The 22099-nt window shown below is 28.2% G+C and overlaps 2 protein-coding genes across 3 annotated transcripts; one reads left to right on the plus strand and one right to left on the minus strand.

Moving 5' to 3' along the window:
* The first annotated feature begins 3188 nt into the window (after positions 1 to 3188).
* On the plus strand, positions 3189 to 20118 carry LOC107171950 (uncharacterized). Its single transcript, XM_089219889.1, has 3 exons — positions 3189 to 3656; positions 18865 to 19267; positions 19997 to 20118. Exons 1-3 carry the CDS (start codon positions 3590 to 3592, stop codon positions 20079 to 20081), a joined length of 555 nt encoding a protein of 184 aa, XP_089076015.1. The 5' UTR covers positions 3189 to 3589; the 3' UTR covers positions 20082 to 20118.
* Cisd2 (CDGSH iron sulfur domain 2) lies at positions 20115 to 21851 on the minus strand. 2 transcript variants are annotated; one of them, XM_089219891.1, is made up of 4 exons: positions 21713 to 21851; positions 21370 to 21512; positions 20475 to 20560; positions 20115 to 20417 (listed from the first exon to the last, which is right to left on the minus strand). In XM_089219891.1, the coding sequence occupies exons 2-4, from the start codon at positions 21464 to 21466 to the stop codon at positions 20226 to 20228; spliced, it is 375 nt and encodes a 124-aa protein (XP_089076017.1). In that variant the 5' UTR covers positions 21467 to 21512; positions 21713 to 21851; the 3' UTR covers positions 20115 to 20225. The 2 variants fall into 2 exon arrangements, with proteins under 2 accessions (XP_089076017.1, XP_089076016.1); XM_089219890.1 differs by having other exon boundaries at positions 21597 to 21762.
* Positions 21852 to 22099: the final 248 nt, after the last annotated feature.

Below are 22099 nucleotides of genomic sequence, written 5' to 3' on the forward strand. Positions count from 1 at the left end.
ATAAGTTGGCACCTATAGTATAGCTACATTCATAATATGCTTATATACTTGTGGAGACAGTTCATTTATTATAATATGAATGGAATGTCTGATCATCGGTGCCCACTTGCAAAAGCAATGATCAATTCCGATTTTGTAAACAACATTATTAAGTGTTTGGTCTTTAAAATAATATTGTAATATACCTTCTATAATAATAAAAAAATAACCAATCAAATGTTCGCTATTTAAATTTTTACGGAGTAAGTATATGTTCTCGTTATTCTTAGTATTACATTATACGAATCATCGACATTTGACCCTTGTAAGGTTTTTTAACAATCAGACACTTGACCCCTCAAAATAAACTCATCAGATTGTCTTATATTTAAATAATTGTTATGATTACTAATATTACATTAATAACTGTAATGTTTAAAGATAAGAAAATCTTAACCTTACAAATAACTGTATGTACCTATACAACGAGTAGATTTTTTCAATAAAAAAAAAATAAATAAATAAAGAATGGATGTAAGTTTTAGTAAGAATATTGGGAAATTATACATACAAACAATAATAATAATAATGATATAATTTTACACTTTACGAATTTCTTTTCATAGTATGCAAACAGGAATTAAAATATATAATAAATTATATATATATATATATATATATATATATATATATATATAATATTCATTTAATTTATGACACTATGTATATATCTAATAGCTAAGTATTAATAATTTTTTGTTGATTGATGTTGAAATAATTAATAATTTCTGCTTCAACATTTGAGGTCATTATGATGTAACGATTACATTTAATATCATACTAGAAAAAATAAATATATAAAAAAGTACAAAAAAATAAATAATTACAGTTGTTAGTTTTTTAATCTTATAGTAATTGAAGGATTTATTTTGCTTTGAAAAATGTATGCTGCTTACTTCGTTGTCTGGATTTGGACCAAGAATGTTCAGATGTCATGGCTTATGTTTAATTTTTCTCTTAGTTTTTCATGTATTTTGTATTCTTCGAAGATGTGTTTGATTGTAATTGTGGGATCACATACTTGGCATATTGGTGGGTTACCTTTTTTGTTGCCAGTTTTTTTTTCGTTTGTAATACTTATGTTTGGATTTCTTTTCCATATTTTTACATTTTTTTTAATTTGGTTTAGTTTCTTTTTTTGTGTGCTCCATATGTTTAGCCATATGGATATTGTGTTTTGTTTTATCTGTTTTTTTATATTTGTGTACGATGATAATATGTTGATGTATTTTGCGTCATCTGAGCGGATAGCAAGTTTAGTTTGTTTGTCTGCCCTTTAATTGCCGTCTATTCCCATGTGTCCAGGTATCCAAGTATATTTATTATTTAGTTGACATATTATTTATAATTTTTAACTTGTATTTTGTAAGTAGTAACTTTTGTATTCAGGGTGTCAACATTGTGTTAAATTTTGCACTATACATTTAAAAAAATCATGTGATGTTTGCGTACATTCGAAAAATTTGGCAAACTATATAATATAGCAATCTGTTATACAAAGTAAATGTACATAATCACGAATTTAAAACATATTTTAATAAAATATTTGTACAATAGATATGTTTGCAGCAATCAATATAGAATTACGAAATGTTAAATATTTAAAGTACAGTAAAATATAAGCGTTAAAAATGTGTATTATAATTAATGCAAATAGATCTGGGGAACTCGCCGTGCTGTATAGCAGATTTCAAGTTTATTTCCTCGTCACTGATCTAAAAAAATTATGGAGGTAAATAATATTATGTTAAAGGCTACTCGCTCCATTAATAATAATGGGAAATAAAAAAGGTGAGAGAATTGCCCCATGAAGGACACCTGAGGTGGAGGTGAAAACATTGGATAAAGTATCGCTATAATATGTACCATATATTGCTTAATACCTACAATATGTTAATATTACATAAGAAAGAAATTAAGAATATTGAATAACATAGATAAATGATATACACTCAGCTATAGGTCATCCGGTGTAAATAATCTTTGGAAAATATTCGGTGAGTTTCGCCAGACTATACGCTCAGATTGGATCCCGGAGGTAGTATGGAAGGCTCGTTTCCATGGCGATGGCAATATGGCATAATACTATACAGTATACAGTATATTCTTACTCATCCATCCGGAAAATGGTTGATATAAATGTCGTGTCAAATGTATTATCATATATTAATATCTAGAAAAAGCTAGAATAGGATAATTTTATAATTTCAAGTAACTTCAATTATTTCTGTTTTCATTATAACTCATTTTACCACAACTCCTCCAAGTACCAACTAGATCCAGACTGCCAGAAATCACCCTTAAAGTATTGAACATTAAATTATTTCTGAAAAATCCAAAATTTAATAAAATCAACAATATAGAATCATATAATTTGAAAACAGATTCGTTCAGAACCTATGAAATTGGGGGCAAATTTGCACATAACATTTTGATTATACCTATACCTACCTATTACCTGAAAATCGGCCGTGTTGTTATAATAATAGTTACATTATTTAGAAATGCATCCTACGTCATTTCCTCTGTAATTGCTCCAATATTTGATGTTATTATTGCTATTTCAGTAATTGAGCTATCGATAAAATTGCATATTTTGATGTCGATTGCAACTATAGTATCTACCTACCTATATTATGCATAATATATTACAATATATGTATGATTGCTGTTTACGCGGTAACAAATATATATAATCTATTCGTTATACTTATAAATTATAATAACACATAGGTAATTAGCCACCTAGGTACATGATATTTTGTTATTACCTATTTATTAATTATTATTACTCATAGCGGTTTGCACGCGGATAAATACAGTGACCGGCAGCAACCTGCCGCGGGCCTATAACATTATAGGTATGCAAAATATTAAAATAAAACACATCGAGGAGGTTACTTGATGAGGTTACTATTATAGTGTACTATGAAATCGTGGAGAGGCGGTCGTTGGTGTGCGCGAATGTCGCCGCGGACCAGCCGCAGAGCTGCTGCTGCGGCTGAGCGCGTGCCGCGCGCGAGGCTGGTGGGAGAAATTTAGCTCTCTTCCCTTCGGCCCTACTGCATGTATTACATTTTTTTTCATCTTGGCGGCAGTTTTCAAGAGTTTAGTACTGTTCCGTCGCCACCTACAATAATTATCTATTTCTTTCGGTTTTGTCGATCCTGACGAACGGTCGTGCAAATACATTCGCCTTCTCGCCAGGTCTGTAGAGCCGTGCTGCACAGTATTCAGAAACCAGTTCATCTGCAGTTACATACTCGCATTACAAGTTCTATTAACAATAACAACATCAACAACAACAACAACAAAAACAACGCTACAAACACCGTCGGGCTGCAGCAATAATATACCTACCTAGCACATATTACACACATACATCTGTGTTTCTGAATGATATAATATCCACACCGGCGGAGTTGACTACAGCGCGGAGGCGAAATAAGCATACTGCGATAGTCGAAATTCATTACGACTTGACGTGACTCCACAATATTATTCTAAAGCCAGCCCGCGAAGACGCATCACCGACGGACGAGACAGCAAAATGTTGTACGAACCGCCGAAGACGACCTTGTACGTTTGCACCGTACTCCTTCTGCACATCACTGCCGGTACGTAATAATAATAACAATAACAATAATATATTATATTATGCTATTTTTTTTAGTATATTTTCCGACACAATAACAATATTTCGTACGACGCATTCCGTGATATTATTATTATTATTATATTATCTGAGTGTGTTGCTATACATAACACGATATGTTTGATATTAATATAAAATAACGCGATTATAAATGACAATGGGTAAAACATGATATTCACAAATATTATACGCAACAAAAAACTCTGGAAATATGATCTGACTATAGATAATAATATTATATTGTGTTATCGTGAAGCACACGAGTATTAAACGAATAAATAACAGTTCCATCACGAACATTAAATTCGAAATATGGGTACGTACCAATATTTTAATGCCTAGCTATAGATAGGCAATAATATTATTATTATCATGGGTACTAATGTTCGGCTGTGACGCGTGTGACTCGGTATTATGGTGTGTTTAGAATTTTTTTTCAGGGGGCGACGAGCGATGACCAAAACAAGATATCCTCAATATTCGCTCTATATTTTATAGATTGACCTAAAATTTACTTTTCCGATACCGTCAGTCAACCACAGAACAATCAATGAGATAATAAATACATCTAATAAAATACTTGTACAAAAATCGCATAATACATATTTATTCTGCAAAAATCACCGCGATAAATACTAAATACAAACGATATTTTTTTGTTTAATTTTTAACCGTGGATAACCGTGGACTATGTGATATTTGTATTCATTAAAATTAAAATTGTCAATCAAAAACATAAATATACCTAACAAATATCCGGGGGTGGCAAGTCTTTTTGGTCAACTCTCTTACACGCGCGTCATACAGTCTTACTGTGTCACAGTTAGACGTTTTGCATTATTATTTGATGTCTCTACCATTCACTATAAATACCAGTATTTGTAATCAATGGCTATACCGATTACCGACTCATATGCACCTATTCAATGTAATATTTTTATTATTATTATAAAATCGTATTTATTAGGTGTTACTATTAATTTTTTTAATATAATTATTTCTTTCGAGAACCGGTTTTCGTGCAGTTTCGTTTTTTTTCTATTAACCCGTAATAATTTAATTTATAATGTTATAATATGTATACCGTATTACCACCTTCATGCTATATAATATTATATATATATATAAATATAACATGTTAATTATTAACACGTAGGTATCAATAATGTTCTGTTGCGTATGTGCCGGTTCGGTATTTTTAATTCTAATAATTACCAATTTATTTTATAACATAATAAATTATACATACATAATGTTATAATATGATGCAACGCGCCTTCAAATTTGCTTCATAAGTCATAATACAATAACAATATTATGTATGTGACGGCGATCGAGGGAGTGGACAAATGTCACGTGTTACAAATAATGCAATGTTGACGCTACGTGTGTCCCACCGATGCACTAATGCACTAGTTCCTCAAAAGAGTTTAAATAAATAATATATATTAGGGATGTTATTATATATATTTACTGTGTAAACTCTTCGACCACATGTGTGTGTCAAAATTACCCATACGATTGTAGTGTTTCTATAATATTATGTCTGCTCGCACGTTATTATTATAGTATTTAATACGCTATTCCTATTATAATATATGCTGCGTAGGTGGGGACGATGCATCAGAACTACAGCACATGTAGGCACTCATTCTTATTGGATACACACTAGTTTAATATTATATTATAGTTACTACATTAATATAATATCATAATAATCGATAGTAAAACCTACAGTTATAGTTGAACAATTAACAACAACAGTATAATGAACATACAGGATGATTCTTTTATCAGGGAAAAATGTTATTTTTAAAATTTTTATATCATTATTGAAAATATTTGTTTGAAACAACATTTTTGAAAATAAAATCTGCTTTTTTCATTTATTTTTTTGAAAACTTTGATACATAAAAATTAAATTTAAAACTAGATTTACATACATTTTAAAATAATATTGTTAAAATGCAAATTTAAATATAATATCACGTTTACTGTTTACATAAAAAAAAAAACAATTTTCAAAAATATATTATATTTATTCCAAATTATGTAAAAATAATATTTTCTATAATTTTAATAAATATCGGTATTTTAAGTGTTCACTGACAAAAGGATATAACCCAGTGTATTATGTAGTTATGTGGAAGTATATCTTTGTTGGTCGTTCAAAATTTGACTGACCTTTTTTGACCGTTAGTTTATCTTTTATTTTATATTTATATACTTAAATATATAAATTATAAATGTAGAATAAAATTTATTTATTTATTTTACTACACAATTGTGCAGTAAATTGTATATACTCTCGAAAAATTATTTTTCAAGTTCTAACAGCTCATGTTTATATGCAATTGAAATTTAAAATAATACGCTCTATCAAATGAAAATATTATCTAAACCAATATTCAATTGTATATATTCAATAAATACCTAACCTAACCTAACCTAAATTACATACGTTTACTTTTATGTAATATTGTATGCATCTAAACCATTTATTTCACCTATATTTATATGGCTAAAGGTATAAAGCTATAAATAAATAATTTTCTTAATAACTACCTACAATTATATTATTATAAAACAAATCAAAGTTATACCTTAACGCCTAAACCTATATGTCTATGGGTTTGTTTAGGTAACTTCTATTACAATTTATATTCTCAGTAAAGCTAAAAACAATAAATATTATGTTTATTGATTAACAATATAGTGGTTGTGATAAATAGGTACTAAATAAATTATAGTAAAAATAGGTATTCTTAATTAAATAAATAAATCGTGGAATCTTAAAATATAGAATTTGAAAATTCTTAGGTATTAATATATAAAATATAATCTCTTATAGTCAAGTTTGTTAATAAACAAATAAAAATATTTAAAAAATATTATTCAACAATATTTTTCATTTTCATTTTCAACTGGTAAATATTGATGTACGCTGTACGGAATAATCTATAATAGCTGTGGTTAATGATTTATAACTCTTTATATCGTAGGGTTAAAGAGTATACTATTTATTAAATAATTTACCTATACATTAAATAATAATATTAATTGATATTATGTTGTTATACAGTGTTATTTTTTTCCACACTTGGTTATTATATTTTATATATCATTTGTAATTTTATTCTAAATTATATTCTCCCTCTTTTATGAAGCATTATATGATGTTGTTTTTCTTTTTGGTTTTAGTTTTAATCAGTAACACATTGCATGCAATATTCGACATAATTAAATTTATCTTACGCAAATAAACTAATTTATATCAAATTAAATATCATTATAATCACGATCTTATTAGTTGTTTAAGTTTAATTACCTTATGTTTTATCAAAAATGCGTTTAGTTAAAGATCGTTGTCCCAGAAATATTTAATCGTTTTAATTTTAGTTATACAATGTAATAAAAAACGTTGTAGTTACTAAATGTTTTGGTTTCTTTGTTTAAAAAAAAAAAAAACATTTTTCTTTTTTACTTTGCTTAACCTTAAATCATTAACTATAAACGTTTTTAGCTTAATAAAATACGATAAAAAAAGGCATAGGTACTGTTGGTGTAATATGCGATTGAATACATTTATATAGGTATGGTTGATATATGTATACTTTATATTCCTACCTAGTACCTATCTAATACCTATAAAATAAAGACATTACTACAAAGGTAATTAATTATTTAGTAGCACAATTTAAAAATCATTTCAATAGCAATAGAAATGTAAGAACATAAATATAATTTTAGATATCTATTAATCGGATTAGTCCCTACATAAAATGTAATTGTTATCAGTTCATTGCTTCATTAGGTAGAATTTAATGAATTCAAAATCTAATTGTTTTATTAAATCTGATAAAAAAATGAATTTTACAATTTCATATCAAATATATAGGAAGTAGGTTCTTCAGTTCTTTTATAGGATGTGAATTGTGATATAATATAACAATTTATTACAATCTAAAACAACTAAAAATACGATGGGTGCGCAATTTTCTAAAATAAATTATATACAGCCACTAATAAGAACTTTCTAAAATGTTAAGCATATTAATTATTATACAGACAACTGCCTTACCTACAGATTTGATACAACGATAATGTAACATTTTATTCTTGTAATGTTTTTTAAATTACATTTCACAAGTCTTCGGTTACAAAAATGTACACGGGGTGATATACCAAGCATGATCATTTTAATATCTAAAATTATTCTAATTCTAGTTTTTGGAATTCTTAACTGTACTTAAAACCATATACCTACCATTTTTCAAATTGTTGTTTTTTATGCTACTTCTGTGGAGATAAAATGTCTGTTTTCAAATGCTCATTCCCTCTTATAATGTAAATTATTAAACGTAAATTTTTTCTAAAAATATTAAAAATCATAATTTGATCGAGTTGTTTTTGAATTATTATAATATGTTGTGTAAGTAATAAGTACTAAGAATAATATGTCCATGATGAATGATGATGGCCTTGGAAAATATGGAAATTCTAGCTTTATGGTAATTTGAAAACTTTATTAATTTATACAAATCTAATAAAATTTATAATTTTTTAAATATGGTCCAATAATAATAAATATTAATTTTGGCCAACAATATCGATAATTCGATACGATATCGATATCGTGGGTATTTTCCAAATAATTTCGATATCGATATCTAAAATTAATTATCGAAAATATCACGGTATCACGATCGGCTCGGAACAATAAAGTTGACGGATATTTACTTTTACGACTTTTATCTACTAGATAATAAATTATAGCATATGGCGATATATTTTAAAGAAATAGTTCACCACACTAAACAATTTACTTTAAATTCAGTGTCGGTTGTTACTCGCGTTGAGACCTGAAGACCTCGTAATTATTTTAAATACAATTTATTAAAATAAAATGAATACTTTTTAATTAGTACAAAATAATTTATAGTTGATAATTTACACTTTACACTCATAATATATTAATATAATATGTATTATATACTTTTAATATGCTTTTAATAAAGTAAATTATATAAAAAATGTAATATGATATCGGAAAAATAAATACGATAATATCGACTATTAATAATATATCGTTGGCTAGAACTAATAAATACTATATATCCGGTATTACATCTATTTTATATTTTTTTAAAACAATTTTAAGGATCTGTTATCCTTAATATAAGCATTTTATCAACTGAAAAAATATTTTTTTGAATGTCGAATAATATAAATACGTCAAAATTAAAAAAAAGATTACCTGTTAAAATTTACATTAGAAAAAAAGGTTATCAAATCAAAAACAAGAGTTTCTATCACTACAGGACACTTCATAAGTAATTCAAAAAATCTTAAGAATTTGAATCTATACTCTATAGTCTTTCAGTATTCAGTATATTATTTAAAAAACCCAAATATCTGAATTTGAATTAGGTAGTCCATTATTAACTGAAAAATTGAGGACGAAAATACTTGGCGAATCAACCTATGGATATCCCACAGATAACCATTATATATTTTCGCATAACATTATCATCGGTTTTTCAATTCTAATACTGGTCATCTGCAGCCTGCAGGTTGTATAGAAATGACTACTAATAAGTAGTTTAAGACTATATCAAGTGACAGTGCTAGGATTTTATACCTGGCATACTGGCAGGGCTAAATACAATATTTATATATATATATATATATATATATAATACATATAATTATTATCTACATTTATAATTTATTATAGAACAATAAGGTGTGAAATATTTGCTCCACACTTCTACGCCAAGTATACAATATCCTAACTGCATACATAATAAAATAAAATAATATTATAATAAGTCTCCTCGTAGTACACATACTAATAAGAGACAATAGAAGATATTTTATAAAAAGGTTTTAAATTTTTGATGTGAATTTGAATATTTTTAATTTTCATAAAATTTCAGGGAAGGTCAGTGGACGGGCCAGAGATTTTTCAGGAAGGTCTATGACCCACCTGCATGTGCTCTCCCTTGTCTGCTTTTTGGGGCCGCCATCACTGACTATATATCTAAAAAAACTTAAACATTATTCAACATAATTTTAAACGTGCAACATGAAATTTAAAATAATAAATTTAAAAAAAAAAACACATGATTATATAGCAAAGATTTTCAGTTTTTCACTTTGAGTGAAAACATTCGATGGCTATTGTCCCCATTCTTAAATATAGACGCTATAGGAACCTATTATAAAATTATAATTTATAAGTATTTATAATTTAATTGTTTTTTTTTTTAAATATAAATTAGTAATTCCTATATTTCATTTAGAATTACAGAAATCAACTTTAATAAAAATGCTTAACCTATAATCTATCATCAACTCCTTAATTTTGTTTTCAACCAAAGTAATATTTAGGCTTTTACAAATGTATTATTACTATTCTCTTGCGGAATAATTAGGTAAAAGCTGAGAATATTATGATTTAATATGAAAGATTTTTATTCTGTATCTGTGATTAGGCACTCATTACCTTTTGGATCAGTAAAATGTAAAAAAATATCTTCCATATTAAATCATAATATTATCCACTTTGGATTTAATTAAGCAGTAAAATGTAAAAATGCTTTAATTTTTAACTTAAGATGGTGTCTGGTAACAATAATTATTGGATAAAAAATAAAAAGAAAACACGTCACTCATCAAAAAACAACTTTTTAAACAATAGTTTATACAATTAAGTATTTTGATCAATCAAATGTTGTCTACGTTATCACAAGTTCACCTACATCTTTAATAATAAAATGTTTTTATACGATAAAGATAATTATTAATAATTGACTAATTGATAAAAACAATTATATTATTTTTAGGATGATTTTAATACACTTGTAAAGGTCGTGTTTTTATCATTTTAGCGATACCTAGTATTCATTATAGAATCTATAAATTCTTTGCATATTTGTATTCCTATACAATAATTATTGTACAGCTAATTAGACTTTAAAGTGTTATAGGTACAAGGTTCCTTAGGATTTTTCTTGCGTAAATCTCAAAATCTCAAAAACTGCACAATTGCATAATTATTTTTCTACACATTTCAAGTTTAAATATCGATGGAATCGAATTTGTAGAGACTTGACACTTTTTGTTGCTGCGAATAAAATATTCATTAATCATTTTTAGTATGCACAATTGCACAATGCATTTTTCAAAACATTTAGATGAAGCTATTTATATCACGAATCCATCAATCTAGTACTTTTTATTGATATATTATATACATATAATAAAATATCCTTGGAAGTATAGCTGTTAGACCATGATGATCTCCAATCAGAATCTTTTTCATTGTAGGTATACAATAATTTATCATTGAATTCAAATTAAATACATTCATAACAGTAGTCTACTCCAGTATTTCTTAAACTGGGGGTCGCCAACTTATTATTTAGGGTCGCAATTTAAATCAATGTGATAATTAAAAGCTCAAATAATAAAAAAATAAAATCAATAAAATATTATTATATTACATACCTATTATTATGAGTATAGATTATTTATAGTAAAATGGAAAACACACTATTATCATTTTTAAAGCTATTATATTACTCTATGACTTCTATTAAAAAATCTATAGTGAACGCTTAATGGTAAAATGTAATGGCCTTTCACACGTGTTCAACAAATTGCTCATAAAAACATTATATCAACACACTGTTTCATCCGTCACGAACAATTAGCCGCTAAAGATATGAACGAAAACCAATTTGACGTTCTAAATATATGGGTAAAACTAGAATAAAAAGACATCCAGAAACATCCAGAAAATAAATAGCAATTTAATATCTGAGAAATCTTGCAATAGCGAAGCATTGCCGGCGTGACCGGCGAAATTGACTCCCGGTGATTTTAACTGATATAATTTTAATATTACCGGTTAGTACAGAAAATATTTACTCTATAGTTTTTAGGCAATTATTACTCTCCGTGATTTGGGGAGTCAAAATATAGTGAGAGTCAAAATCACCTAGTAGTATAAGAAATATTTACTCTGGCGATTATTAGTCCCCGTGACCTAGGGAGTTAAAATCGCCGGTTGGCATAGGAAATATTTACTCTATAGGCGATTATTACTCCCCGTGATTTGGGGAGTTAAAATCGCCAGTTAGTATAGGACATATTTACTCCCGGCGATTGTTACTCCCCTAGTTAAAATCACCAGGGAGTAAAAATCGCCTGTTACAAATTCTTAATGAATTAAATTTAAGTATGCAAGGGCCACGTACTAATCTTTACATACATACAAATTTTTATATCGTACAACAAAATTGATGCATTTCTAAAAAAAATGGGACTATGGACAAATTGAGTAAAAAACTACACATTTGATGTTTCCAAATTTTTATAACATTAACATGACTCAGAAAAATATATTGACAAAAAATGAAATTAATGAAATGTGTATTATTATTGAAGAACACTTAAGTTGATTAAGAGAAAAAATGTCCAAACATTTCGACCCCACAAAAGACATTCGTAGAAATTGTAATTGGGTAATAAATTCATTCCACTCAGATCTAGAAAAATGACTTGTTCATCAATAATTATATGATTTAAGCTTTTTTTTCGGAATATAGATAAATAAACAATTGAACGTCCGATGTTCATTGCTTCTATTAAGTATTTTATTTAGTAGATTATACGTATGTAAACAACGGATAACGGCCTGCAGTATCAGATAAACGGTAAATAAATGTTATACTTTTAGTAGCTAGGGGAGAGGGGATTAAGAGCTCACCCTTCCGAAGTATCAAACTTACTATTGCACGGTAGTTCTAGTAGTATACCTTACCACTAACGACAAAATATTGTAGTACCACTCCTGAAAAAAAAATCGGGGCTACGACACTGCTAAAAATAAAACTTAAGAGGACACCACACCATGTGTGTTGTCTCCCTCTTACACGTACGTACAACAGCAAATTTTTCACTCGGCAGATCACGTTTAGCTCAGTTAGTTTAAAATGTTGAATGAATTGACCTGGTATAAAATTTAAAGGTAATATTATCATCTAAGGCTTTTCATAGGATTTTTTATTATGTTTAAATTTTAAAGTGAGTTATGAGTATTTTAAGATATACAATACTTGTAAACGCATGATTAATATGCTGAAACATTTAATTATTAAATAAATGAAAAAAAGATATACCTACAATAAATGGTTATCTTCCAATATGCGATCTACCGAAAAAATATATAATCAATACAAAAATATAATTAATACAAATTACTACGGTTTACGGATAAGCGTAAATAATAAAATTAGACAATTTATTCATTCTAAGACGTTTGCCACAATAATAGGGATAAACGCAGTGTCGCTGCAGTGGTTCAAAATAAGTGGAGTGAATTTCTTGATTTGTATAGTTCTCTTATATATATATAATTTAAAGAAATCATATACCTTTGGGAAATGTTTGGGGAGGGCGAGTTTCACTCCTGTACTCGTTTTTATATATATGTATTTAATATATTAATCATTTTGGCATTTTAGCTCGGTGTTTTCTACTAATTTTACAATTAAATAGATACATTTTGAATTTAAAACATAAAAAATATAACATTTTTATTGTTTAAATGTATAATTATATACCCGTGCACTTAGTCACTCGTTAAATAAGCCAATTATACCTATACTCTGTTCAAGAGGCGTAATATATTCGTAGACCGTAGTCGACAATCAGTTTTCGTCGGGCCGCAGTTAGGCAACATCCATTGATATACCTACCTAAATATAGACACACCACCCTGTCAATTATCTGTATACCTGTCGACTGCCGTGTATAATAATGCCATATACCTACGCCAAGTTGGTCGCCGAGTATTGGTACGTTTCTGAACTGGAACAGAGTATTATAATATATATACTTTATGATTCAAACCTTTTTTAATTCGGTGTAATGGTGTTCAGGTCTTTAATATTTTCATTGGCCACCTTGAATCTTTTGTAATACCTACTTGTGCAATCATCACTTTAAAATGCGAATTTAGGGACATAGTTTCTTAATGCACAATTACATGGTTCAAGTTTAAAGCCATCATTAGGTTCTATAGGTATTGATGGGAGTTTACCAATTGCGCTTAAAACGACCTTCTAATATACCAATTGCGCTCTGTCTTGCTCAGTTGTTTTCAGGGTTTATAATATTATTCTACATTACACCTAGTATACCTAGTATATAAAAATATGTATTTTAAATAGATTTTTTTAGTCAATACAAAAAAAATATACAATGAACGTTAATATTAATAATAATTGTATACAATATAAATCTATACCAAATCATACACATAGATACACGTCAATAATAAATAATTAATATAGATACCTACATAAAAATATATGTCTGTATAGTAAATATAATAATATAACATATATATAGATAAATAGGTGGATAACGATCATTAATGATAATAAAAACTTGTTACCTATACGAGTAATTTATCTCTCAAATCCATACTTTATAATATGTTCGTTAATAATAATAAACAAAATATTTTATATTTCGCCCTATACGTCGAATCGGGGGATAGGTACTATTATCAGATTGTAGCTTGTCGTATTTTCCCGTAATTTTGTAAACGTTTTTTTTTAAATTACCTAAGTATATTTGAATTTATATTAGTTAGCTATATTTAATTGAATATATGCATATGTAACTTTTTCCGCCGTGTAGTAATAACTTACATAATATGTCCATGTAAAAATAACGAACCTAAAATATAAGTAGCACAATTGGTGTACTGACCTGAAATTTAAGCGGCGCAATTGGTGTACTGACCTAAAATTTAAGCGGCGCAATTGGTACCTATACTGACCTAAAATACAAATATTGTTTTAAGCGCAACTGGTCCATGCCCGTATTGATCAGTAAGTGAATCAGTCTGGACACGTTCGATTATATTATAATTATATTATATTATTATTACATCCATCCCGCCCGGAAATGCTCGCGAGATTAATCTGTGAATTGTAATTCGAGAGCAGTATGTCTATTATTTTCATTTATCTTGTAGGCGCAATCAATCATGTGTTCAAAACGTTTAGAAAAATAGAAACAGTGAAACACTTTAATATTTTAATAGGTACCTATACTGTTATTTTCATATTAGGTATATAATCAGTATCTTTAGTGTTCCCGTCATATACGTAACCTAACCTAACCTATAGGTACAACTAAATATACGCTCAATGGCGTAATTACTTATTATGAGGGGGGATGAATGATGATGGGGATATAATATCCCCCATAGTCTTTTTTTAAATAACCATAATTAAATTCTCATATAAGCACTTGGCTTTAAAAGATTTTTTTAAATAAGAATTCATGCGGACATTATCATAGTTTAGATTTTTTTTTGATTTTCTACTAGTTTAAAACTACGATATTTCAACAATTACAATACCTACATGACAAAACAATTATACGGCTCATATACAGTTAAGACATATAATTTTGGAATAATACCATCATTTATACGCTATACCTCATTTATTTTAAAATAACAAATTATAATATAATACTATATGTTTTACAAATTTGAATGGTCAAAGATGTTGTGAAGGGCATATAGTGGCCCGTGGCCCTCTTCTACGATGGTAGTATACTCATAGTCCACTCCAGAACCAATTCCAAATTACACCACACTGTATACGCCGTATACTATCAAATGAACAATGATGAAAAAAGAAGAAATACACATCATTTTTTTTAATTAAAATTTTTTTTCACTATATAGGTATTCGAAATTTAAATAGTATCAACCTATAAATTATAGGCTATAATAAATACCTGCTACTCGATGTTATTTAAGATTAAGTGCAACGCTCAACGACAAGTTACTGATGATTGATCAATACGTATATACAGTTATATTACTCCAGGTGATTTTTCAGTATTTCGTATATAGGCGTGTATAAAAAAAATTCATGATCGCGAATTCGCGAACATACCTACTTGTCAGGTTCAGGTATAGGTATGGTGGATTCCGAACGCTTCTATGAGTGACAGCATATAAAAACAGTATAATTAAATGGACTCATCGACTTAGTCTCAAATAATAAAATAAAGTTATTAGAAAATCGAGATATTACGGAAAAAAATTTTTGGGGGCATGCCAATCCCATATGGGCATGTTCTTCGACACGGATTTTTTCCGATATGAATTCGAACTTGTCTATCTAATCTACTTAGGGCTCTTCTTAGTTCTTACAATCCGTCTGGTTAAAGTAAACGGACACTTAATCGGCAGAATTCTGCGGGTAAAAATCCCACTATATAATCGTCGTTTAATCATTAAGAGGACGTGATACCCGCATGTATTGTCTCCGTCTTACAAATGCGTAACATGGTACATTTTTCGCTCAGCAGAACACGTGTAACTCCGTTAACTTAAAAATTAGAGTGAACTGACCTCTTATAAAATTTAAAGGTAAGATTATTATCTAGACAACCTCATATGCTTTTTATTTTATATCAAATTTAAAGCGAGTTATGAGTATTTTAAAATTGTGAATTTTTTGTGCATCTTAAAATACTCATAACTTCCTTTAAAATTTAAATATATTAAAAAGCATATGAGGTTGACTAGATAACAATCATACCTTTAAATTTCATAAGAGGTCAATTCATTCTAATTTTTTAAGCAAACAGAGCTACACGTGTTCTGCTGAACGTAAAATTTACTATATAATGCACTTGTAAGACAGAGACAACACATGCGGGTATCACGTCCTCTTAGCGCGCGTACACTTAACCGGACGCATAATGTACCTAAGAACCAGCTTTATATAGTCTTGCGCTGAGCACTATCGGGAACTTGTTCTGCAGTTGAATATCTCTGCCAAAGTTCAAGCAGTTACACCGTTTTTACTCGGCGAAGAATACTTTATTAAATATTGACATATATTTTCGACCGATATAATATAATTCCTAATAGGTTAGGCGTTAATACGTATAACCTATACGTATAAATCGTGCGTAATAAAATCTTAAATCCCATATGGCCACATTTGTACATTGCAAGTATTCGATGTGTGCCATGTTTTTCATCAATGAGTATACAAATATTGTATCACAGGTCCACAGCCGTCCACAGGGCACAGAACAATAATTGCACCCAACTTACCGTTATCGCCTATACCAGGGGTGGCCACAACGAGGCTCGCGAGCCGCATGCGGCTTCCGAGTGAGTCGTGTGACTCTTGAAAGTTGAAACTAAGCTTAGAGTAAAATTAATTCATATTAAAATACATATAAAAAACACTCCTCAAAAGTAAAATCCCATTTCTTAATACCTACTATCTTACTACATGAACAATTATGCTCTGTGCAGTGTAAAAAATGAATGTTGCTTTATTTATTATAAAATCAAAATATTTTTGTTTTATATAAACATACATACCTATCTTAACAAAGTGGCTCACTTCAAAATAGCTTCATAAATTTGAGGCTCCCAAGATAAAGGTTAGTGGCCACCCCTGGTCCTATACTCAGTGCACCGTAAACTGACCCACTCATTTGCCATAAACCGGTTGTGGCCGCGCATGTTACCGCCTCCTTGGAGCGCTAGTTGGCTGTATGGATGGCAGCAGCAACCTACTACGCCTATCGCAGATCACCATCGACCAATCACAGACTACAGATCTTCGACCTTGTGGTCTGATCTTTTCAGCGGTTCATCAATTCATCATACATGGCACATGCGCGGGAGTGGGTCAATTTAATGTCAACGGAGTATACTATATTTTTACTATCTATCTTTAAATAGTTTCATGCTTGATTGTAATTTAATCAATGAAAATGAATAGTATTGTCGTGATAAAACCATTATTATTGCATATAATTAACAGATATTTCAATAGCTTCACAGCATATTATTATCTTAAATTGTGATAACAAAACAAAATTGGAAATACTAGACATTCGAATATTCGATGTACATTTTGGTATGATACAATACATTTAAATATTAGTAACACAATCACACAGAGATAACATAAAATGCGGGTACGACGTCCCCTGAGTTATAAAAAAAAATAAAAATGGTATGTAAAACTTAGGTTAGGCTACTCCGTAAGTTTGTCCCACACAAAACCTTTTTCACGGATAAGTTTAAAGTTATAGGTTGTGTGAGCGAATGGAATCATGGACGATTCTTCATCCACATCAAAAAAACCAGTCCACGGACGTTTCGTCCCCATCAATTACTAAGAAATAACGTTTAATGCCACTATGGTATATTTTTAAATTACGATTACCCACTATTTTAATTTTAAATTTAAAATTATTTTTATAAAACGTAAAATGTCGTTATAATTTGTAATAATAAAATATATATTTCTTATAGGCTATAACATAATTGACATTATTCAAATTTAATTTTTAAATACCTATTATGTTATATAAGTAAACTATGGCAATACTGCTATTGACTAAATAATGTCTAATAAATAACTCCCAGGGGAGTTAAGATTAGGAGAGTATTTTTGGTTTTTTTTTATTATTTATCATAATATTCTAATAGTAGCCAAAGCTGGAAGTGTCATCAGTTGGTGACTTCTATCATTAAAATAATGTAGACCAGTCATATTTGTAACTTATAAGTTATAACCTATATTCTTATTGGGGAACAGAAAAAGGTCTCCAAGAAAAAATGTTTATACAACTTGGAACATTTCAAATAAATTTTATAACTGAGATTTTTTAGAAGCTATAGCCCAAAATATTAAGTTATAGCAATTATAATTTATACAAGTTTTTTTTTTATAAATATATGATATTTTGTAAAAAAATTCCTGACAAGTAATCCAAATTAGTGATATATGTACAATATATTTTATTTTTAATATCATTACTGACTACTATTCAATGACATATTTTGTTTTTTATAATTATTTTACTATTTACTATTTTTTTAAATATATCTTTTGTATTTATTAGCTATTATATTGTTCCATATAATTAATATTTTTTCCCTCAGACATTTTTTCTTAGATCTAAGTATTTTTCCTACCATCATTCTAATTGTATCAAATGATACATTGTATACTGCTTTTAAAAATAAAAATAATTATATTATAAATAACTTTGTACTAAGTTCATATTAACCATAACATATTTTTTTTTAGGAATAATTTGTACAACAATTATACCAGATATTAATCCAACACCTCCACTAGAATTTCCATCAGATGGATTACATGTAAGGATTGTAGAAGCAGCTGAACCTTATAATTTAACTAAGCCACCAATGTTTCATTTTGGAGATGAAACAATAACAGATGAACCAATTAACAAACTTCAAGAAGCAATAAAAAAAAAACTTAATGAGGGAGTGTCAAAACCGTCTTCACAACCTTTCAATGTCATCGCCAAGATATCAGAAAATTATACTGAAAATTATATTGAAAATAAATATTACAACAATCACATTGATAGCTGGACATCAATTACATTAAGTTTAATTGTACTTTTAGTAATAGCAGTCATAGTGCTAGCATGTTCAGCAATATGTTTGAAAAAAGTGCAAAAGTGAGTATTTTATTTTATTAGATGTAAGATATAAATATGTTTATTTCTACATAAACATCCGAGTATATGTGAGATAGCTTTAGTCAACTTATCTCTTTAACTATAAATCTTAAACATAAATTTCAACTACGCTGCTAAAAATTATAATTATATAAATAAAATAGTTAAAAGATTAAATCATAAACACTTATCTGTGGCTATTCATATTTATTTTTATAGGGCTTTTATTGACAAAAAATAAAATAAATTTACAGCTAAAAGCTGAATAATTGGCAACAAACGTATGAATAAATATATGAATGTAGAAAATGGTAAATTATTAGATAAATTAATATTAAATATACAGCACATTTGTTACTTATGCACAGGCATGACCAGCAAAATTTGATCTAAATTTAAAAATTTTATTTGAATTCGGAGTTGATATCCACAATCCCTAACATTATTTTTATTTCTAGTGGGGGGGGGGGGGGGGGGTTTAGCAATTGTCTCCCTGGATATGCCACTGTTGTGTATGACCTACGAATGAGGTTTGGACACGCCTATGTGTTATATTATAAAACCAGAATTTAACTTTACCATTTCAACATCAAATAACTTTTTGTTCATGAGTTTTTAAAAAAAAAGAAATTGATATAGACATACCTACCTTATTTTCTAAGACAATTTAGATTTATTTTTTTATAAGATAATAATGACTTATATTAAGCTTCAACCATTATTTTTTAGCTTGAAGTTATCAAAGAGAGAACTGCTGATAGAAGATTGTGATGATTCTGTAATGAAAGATTTGATACACATTCAGCGTGTATAAATTACTTACCATCAATAAAGAAATATATATCAATAAATGCAAATATGTATTCTATTTAACTGAATGAAAACAAAAGACTAAACTAGAACAATTAACAAACATTTATATAAATGTATCCAATGATTTCATACTAGTAATAATGATTTATTTTTTCTTAATTATCAATGGTCCAACATTGTCCTTTTGTTCAATATTGTACTTATTATGAGCACCATCACATAAAGGGAATTTAGAGCTTCTCCAACAACGACAAAATGCTGTACTTTCACCTAGCTCTTCGATGTCATAACCGTCAACCACTTTTGGAGATTCTTTTTTAATGCAAGGGTTAACAGGCTACAAATAAAAAAGAACATAAATATTTATTAAAAAGTAATTTGGCTTAGTACTTACATGTCTTGGTTTGACAACTCGGTATGAAAGGTAACAAACACCACCAATTGTAGCATAAAACGGAATTAATTTTATTATATCTTTACCTGTAAAATACAAGTTTAGGTAAATACCTATATTTAATCTGTTAAGAAAAATCAAGAGTCCTGAGCAATTAGATTCTTTAATTTTAAAGGTAATGAACCAAGGTATTAAGAATTTATGAACGTAATAATATTAGAATAAAATAATTTAATAAATATAAATTCATTATTTAGATTTTGGTTTAAGTTGTGAGAGTAAAAACCTGGGAATTGGGGAATATATTATATAGAAATACCAGACTTGTAAAAATATTATCTTTACAAAAAATAATTCAATAAACAGATAGTTAATAATTATTAGCTAGCAAAATGTCGAGGTGAATATATTTATCTAGCAGTGACGCCTAAATGTTTAAAATATAGTAAGACATTGTACATCAAGGAGCCACCATCAGCCCCCTATTTTAATAATTTAACCATCAGATGCAAATCAAAGCAACTATAAATAAGTAACATTTAATTGTATATTTTTAAGTTTAAATGTACATTCTGAATGCCATACACGGCAATATCTTATAGTAGCCCGCCCTCCCATCTAAAAATCTACTATGACATGTCTTATATAAATAGGATGATCGGCGCTACTGATATCTAAATATTTTATTTCTATACATAAATATATAATAATTTTATAACTTAGGTAATTGGTTTCATTTAGTAAACCATTAATTGTTTCATTAACTATATCACAATTTATTATAAATACTAATACTAGTCAGTATCAGGGATTTTAAGTTTAAGAATATCTATAACCAATACTTATTTACAAACATACAGTTATTTAATTAATAATTGATTAATAAATTACTTACCACCTAATTTGAAAATACCAAGAAATGAATTTGGCAATGGTAAATTGGCTAAATAGTTGGCTAAATGAACTTTCACTAAGTTGCTACTGAATTCCATTTTATTAAAATGACGCGCTTATGTTTGGCTTAAAAATTAAAAGTACCTAACAAAAATGTTATATAAATCAATGCAAGGTGAAGTGTAAAAGTATTAGATTAATTTTTTTAGTAAAAAATGATTTATATACTGCCTCGTAGGTAGTTTATAGTTACTGCACGTCTGCACGATGCCACGATACGTCGGCACTACAGTCTACAACAGGGCACAGGCTACAACACACTTAAAAAAAAGAAATTACTTTACCTTTCAAGTTACGATTTTCTAAGTTCTTAATGTAGAATGTACTGATAATAATTAATAAAAGAAAAAAATAAAAAAATAATAATTTAATATTTTCATGGTTATGAAATATATTTTTTCTTCAGTGTGACAATATGTACATTTATTTTCATGCTTACATAACTGATAACAATTTAAAATCGAGAATCGTGAAAAGAAAATCCTGGAGCAGATTACTGTAAATTTGTAATAATGTGAACAATTTTAATAATTATTATGCAATAGTACGATATTTTATTTTAATTTCCTGAATTTAAGTTTTGACAATGGGATAAATTGTATTATACAACTAAAATATTCAAATTACAAAAGCTATGACAAATTTCCGAAAAGTTTCTGGTTGGCTACACT

Source organism: Diuraphis noxia, unplaced genomic scaffold (genome assembly GCF_037042655.1).
Source record: "Diuraphis noxia isolate RWA-SAM2 unplaced genomic scaffold, SU_Dnox_SAM2 contig0002, whole genome shotgun sequence".
In the NCBI taxonomy this organism is placed as follows: domain Eukaryota; kingdom Metazoa; phylum Arthropoda; class Insecta; order Hemiptera; family Aphididae; genus Diuraphis; species Diuraphis noxia.